The sequence below is a fragment of the Bos indicus genome, chromosome X (genome assembly GCF_029378745.1).
Source record: "Bos indicus isolate NIAB-ARS_2022 breed Sahiwal x Tharparkar chromosome X, NIAB-ARS_B.indTharparkar_mat_pri_1.0, whole genome shotgun sequence".
NCBI lineage: Eukaryota > Metazoa > Chordata > Mammalia > Artiodactyla > Bovidae > Bos > Bos indicus.
Genome location: NC_091789.1, coordinates 84,169,265 through 84,174,793, shown reverse-complemented (window position 1 = coordinate 84,174,793; position 5,529 = coordinate 84,169,265). Strand labels below are relative to the sequence as shown.

Below are 5,529 nucleotides of genomic sequence, written 5' to 3'. Positions count from 1 at the left end.
CAGAGGTGCCTCCCAAGACTGGTAAAAACATGATTTTGCAGTCCTGAGAAATGGAGTTGAGGACTGAATGCTATAGCAGCTGGAAAATGATAAAGTCCAAGCAAGTGTATTGCTTGGCAACAAGAGTCCATACCTGTATTCAAAACTGGACATTTTTACCCTGCCATTTGGCAAGCTGGGCACAGAAGTGGGAAAAACAGATGAGCCAGGCTTATATATGGGGTAGTGCAATAAAGACCAGAGAAAAGAGGGGGATTAAAAAAAAAAAGATACTATGTATAAAATATTTACTTGCTTCTCCTTCTTGCCAAGGTTTGATATGTTCTCCTACCATCATTGAAGTCTAGCCTATAGGGGACATCATATCCCAGAATGCCAAGCCTGCCTGAAAATTCAAAGCAAGCAAACAAACCAAAAACCCAAACCACAGCAAACACCAAAGATACTATTAATCACTTGGTATTATCTTTAATTACAAAGACTTTTCCAATCACATCACATAGAGATCATTTTATCCACTGCTCTGTTTGGCTGCCAATCTCTTATCTCTCTCCTCAGCAATAGTAAGGCGAATACCCTTTCCACGGGGAAGAGAGATCCACGGTTTGTTGCCCTGGAGGAGAAAAGAGGAGAATCAAAACCTGCTACACACCATTAACAGGCTGGCACATGTTATGTTTATGTTTGTCAAGAGGAAGAGAAACCTGTTTGTGAAAGCACTCAGCAACAGTCAGGCAGTCATTTATCTGAAATACCCATTTAAAATTTTTTGCCCATGTATGTAAATGCAAACTACAATATCCTTCATAACTAGTCTTAGATATATTGCAATTGTGCCCAAGGCCAAGCATTAGCTTACCCCCTACCCCCACAATCTCCCACAGGTACAAATTAAAGAGCCAAACTATAAGGTATATTCATCCCATTACTGGCACTTTTCACCAACCCAGGTGATCCGGTCCCCACACCCCATACTGTGATGCTGAAAAAGCACAGGTTTGCCTCAGCCCTGCTGTAAGCCCTATCCCAGAGGAGGCTTTATTTTATAACACTTTAGCAGGAACCAGGAGCTACAATCCCAGCATTTTACAGGTTTCCCTGGACTAGAGAAACCCAGACTTACTTTGCCAATAACGAAAATGTTTGAGAGCCGTGTGGCAAAGCTGTTGCCGTTCGCATCTTTCACATGAACTACATCAAAAGAACCTGGATGCCTCTCCCGGTTTGTAATCACACCAATTCTTCCCAGGTTAGCACCTCCAGTCACCATGCACAGGTTACCTATATAGGAAGGAAATGGTAGTCAATGAGAGAGACAGGTTTCAAACAAAGTTGTTAATCTTTCAAGGTACAATTAATTTTCTGCTACTGTTGTGAACAGATTTGGAGGATGAGTCAATTACAAAAGGCTGTATCTCAATTCCCTCATGGCCACCAGAAAACTACAATGACACAAGGCTTTGCTTTTACATATTCACTGAACATTTCTTAAAAGACTTGCCTTGTTCCTGATCTGTTACTATATCAACAAAAGACATCTAGCTTTGGTTGCTAATTAGGTGCATGCTGCTGCTAAGTCACTTCAGTCGTGTCCGACTCTGTGTGACCCCATAGACGGCAGCCTACCAGGCTCCTCCATCCATGGGATTTTCCACGCAAGAGTACTGGAGTGGGGTGCCATTGCCTTCTCCGAATTAGGTGCATATTAGACCACAAACCCAAAAAATAAAACCCTGTACCCAGACCTTGTTCAAGTCCTAGATTCAATCAATTTAAAAATTAAAAGCAAAGTACAGCTCTTATGCCTGCCTATGAGAATTCTGCCTAAAGAGAATGCCTATGTAGCAGAGGCTGCTTACCAGTGTCAAATTTGATGAAATCAGTAATCTTGCCAGTCTCCAAGTCAATCTGAATGGTATCATTCACCTTGATGAGGGGATCAGGGTAACGGATGGTACGAGCATCATGGGTTACCAGATGAGGGATTCCTTTTGTTCCCACAAATATCTTTCTTACTTTGCACAATTTATACTAGAAACACACAAGGTTAGCCACATCAGTCCAGCTCACAAGCACTATGCTCCAGAGTACGACAGTTCTGTCACCACTTTAAAGATGTAACCAGCAGCTAAAGAGCTACAGCTGAATAATGGTGTTCTTGACTTTTCTTCCCACTCCCCAATAAATTCATCTTGCACACTGGCCCCCCTTCTAGATTAATCTTCCTATTTCTTATGTGTTTTCTTCGTAGCACTGTATCAACCCCAAGGCTAAAAGTTCAAGGAACTGGAAGGCCTCACAACCTGGGAACTACCAGGAGGGCTAATCACCACCATTTCCTCCCCTCTCAAATGCAAATTACAGCCCCATTCTCAGGTTAAGTCTGGGACAGCTTGAATTCTTCCCTTCTACTCACCCAGCTAACAAGTGCCTCTTAATGGCTCCCTCTATATCACAATTGAATTTTGTCTCACAAAGGGCAATTGCATTACCAGTTCATCAAATCAACTATTTCACAAACCATTTCACTTTTGGATTTTTCACTCCCCAAAATATTCTTTAAATGAATCAAATCACCTTGATTCCATTGGACATGCTCTCCAGCCTGCTGGTAACAATGCAGGCAGCTAAGGAAATTAGGAGCTGAATCACCCAATTGAATTAACCTTCATTTACAGCCAATAATGGAAGAAGCCATGAACTTATACATAAAACCACAACAAACTGGATTAAATAATCAATGTCTGTAACCTTTTGCGTTATCTCAAATTAGTGCCCCAAAGGCTATTGGTCCTTTCCATTAATATCTTTCCCCTTTCCAGAATAAAGCTAGACAAAAGGCCGACTGGACTAGACATTGGGTTTTTCTGGCCCCTTATCCCACACTTCAGATACTCAAACATTTCTAGAAGTCACTCTGCTTGCCTCAAACAAAAAAAAACCAGCAATCAGAAGTCACTGTTCAGTGCGAATTCATTTCTGCGATAAAAAAAGGTAACAATCTGTTGAGGATGCTAACCTGACTAGATGTTTCCAGGTATAAGATTATAAGGAATCCTAATCTACCTACCTCACAATGGATCAGCCCATGTACTTAATTCAGGCTGTAACTTAGAATCAAGTATTTTAAAACAACAGCCCAGCGTACTTGCATCACTCACCTTGGCCTCCTCAGGTGTAATACGATGAACAGCAAAGCGACCCTTGGTGTCATAGATCAAACGAAAGTTCTCTCCAGTCTTATCAATGCTGATGACATCTGATATCAAACAATAACTCAGGTTACTACAGTGCACCCCAGTAGACCATGCTGAGCAACAACCACATAAGGAAAAAATATCCATATGCTTCCCATTTTGAATACCAGCAACGACTCTGACAAAAGTTCACCAGTATTTAATACAACCACCTTTTTAGATAGCAAGATTTACAAAAATATATCAAAGGGGCTACCACCAAGCGCCCATCACTAACCACTTACCCATAAAACCAGCAGGGTAGGTTATATCTGTGCGGACTTTGCCATCGATCTTAATGAAACGCTGCATGCAAATCTTCTTTACTTCATCTCCAGTTAGGGCATACTTAAGTCTATTCCTTAGGAAAATGATTAGGGGGAGACACTCCCTTAGCTTGTGGGGGCCGGTAGATGGACGAGGGGCCTGTAAATGATTAATTTATCACTTTAAAAAAGGTACCTCTCAAGTCCCGAGATTCAGACTGCCCTGACCCCAAAAGAACCTCTGGCAGGCAGTGAATTTTCCGATCCAGTAATCAGGGATATCCACACATACAGTAACAGTACAAAATGTTTCAAACATACAACGTAAAAAAACATGGTTACAATATAATGATACTTACAAACACACCGGTCAGTTTATCCAGCATCCAATGTTTTGGAGCTGCTACGCGTTTCAGGTGCTTCTTGGGACCCCGAGCCTAAAGTTTCAGATTTTAATACTGTTAAATAGTTTCAGGTGTTTTCAAGAACAGCTTACACAATTATTCTCGAAAGAACAGCATCGTTTCCTCTTTAACAAAAACACACACACAGTACCCAGCAAATACTACAGGTGCCGCAAACTGCAACCAGTTTCCTTACTGTTAATTGATTACTGTCTCTAAGAACAGTATTTCCTGTTACTAAGTTATTTACATATTACTACTTAAAAGTGTGTATGCTTCTAGAGGATGTTTTTACTAGGATACTGCTGGTGAAACAGCCAGGGGATGGACTTCAAGGCACACAGCCAGCCAGTAACAGAAATGGACCAGAACTCAATCTGTGCTTCTATATCAAACAGAAATCTTCTAGAAATGTATCTGGTTTTCAAGTGTTAGCTGTTGAGATATTGGCACAACCACGTGCCAATAGCTGCTTCCTCAAACTCTAAAGTAGCTAAGATCATTTTTCACCTTAAAGTGCGAAAAGAAGCCTTTTTAAAGCCGTATACTGAATCTCACCGATCACATTAGCTAAAGTCAGAGCGTGCCAAAGACACGACGGAAAGAATCTCTTCTCCTGCCCCGGGCCAGACGTCTATCCTCCGGGCCCACCCGGGGCTCCATTCTGGGAAACAAGCCGCTCCTCCCAGGGCCGCATGATGCGTGGCCGGGTGTGGCCGGCCCAGATACCAAGGCCTTCCCGCCAGCAGTACCAATTTCCCCCTACAGCTGAAAGCTGGTGTTCGATCTCACCATCTACCCAGCCTGTGCCCACCCCACTAGGCCCCTCTCCCTTCGCCTCGGCCCGACCACCCCCCGCGAGAGTCCCGGAGTCCCGGGCAGCCCCAGCCCTGGGAGGATGGAGGCTGATGGAGCTTCAAGAGCTCGCAAAGAATCCGCCTTACCATGGCTGCGCTAGGCACGAAAAGAGGCCCGCCTTCTTCCGGCGAGAGGAGAAAACAGGGCCCGCGACTGCGCGCGCAGGAACCTTGGACCCTCCTACCAGCTCCGCCCTTTTACGGCACGCGAGAAGGCTATTTTGCCATCTACTGGTGGGAGGTCAGAGGTCCGGGGCTTGGAAATCGCCGTGGAAAAACGGGTGTCTCCCAAGGGCGAATTGCTCCCTCTCCTTTCCCGCCCTCATCCCTCCAGTATTTGCTGGGAACCTCTGGAGCGCTTGATTCTGTGTTAGGTGCTGGACCAAGATGAGTTAGACAAGCTCTCTTGCCTAAAGTGAGGCTATTTTAAGTCCCACATATATAGGACCGTATAATCACTAGAATACACTGAAATGAGTAAGGTCCTACAGTGTAGCACAAGGAACTATATTTAACATCGTGTAATAAACTGTAGTAGAAAAGAATCTGAAAAATAATATATATCTATATATGTCTATATGTATATATCTGAATCACTTTTCTGTACAACTTGAAAGTAACACAACTTTGTAAATCTACTATACTTCAAATAAATAAATTTTAAAGAATACATTAAAATGAATAACTAATACTGTTCCTTAAACCTATTGTGTGTTCCTTCTCCTGAGTTCCCTGGAGCCAGTCGACCTGCCCTTACTATAAGTTG

At 43.1% G+C, this 5,529-nt stretch overlaps 1 protein-coding gene across 1 annotated transcript; it reads right to left on the bottom strand.

The window, feature by feature from the left end:
* Positions 1-443: 443 nt before the first annotated feature.
* Positions 444-4,940, bottom strand: LOC109555393 (small ribosomal subunit protein eS4, X isoform). The gene is made up of 7 exons (XM_019956243.2): positions 4,851-4,940; positions 3,862-3,939; positions 3,482-3,662; positions 3,162-3,259; positions 1,860-2,031; positions 1,124-1,281; positions 444-613 (listed from the first exon to the last, which is right to left on the bottom strand). Exons 1-7 carry the CDS (start codon positions 4,851-4,853, stop codon positions 512-514), a joined length of 792 nt encoding a protein of 263 aa, XP_019811802.1. The 5' UTR covers positions 4,854-4,940; the 3' UTR covers positions 444-511.
* Between the last annotated feature and the right edge of the window lie 589 nt (positions 4,941-5,529).

Excerpts from the sequence above, each read along its gene's own strand:
- LOC109555393 (XM_019956243.2), bottom strand. Across the intron at positions 3,260-3,481 it reads CTACCCTGCTGGTTTTATGG|ATGTCATCAGCATTGATAAG; the intron begins GTAAGTGGTTAG and ends GTTTGATATCAG. Across the intron at positions 1,282-1,859 it reads TTTCATCAAATTTGACACTG|GTAACCTGTGCATGGTGACT; the intron begins GTAAGCAGCCTC and ends CTTCCTATATAG.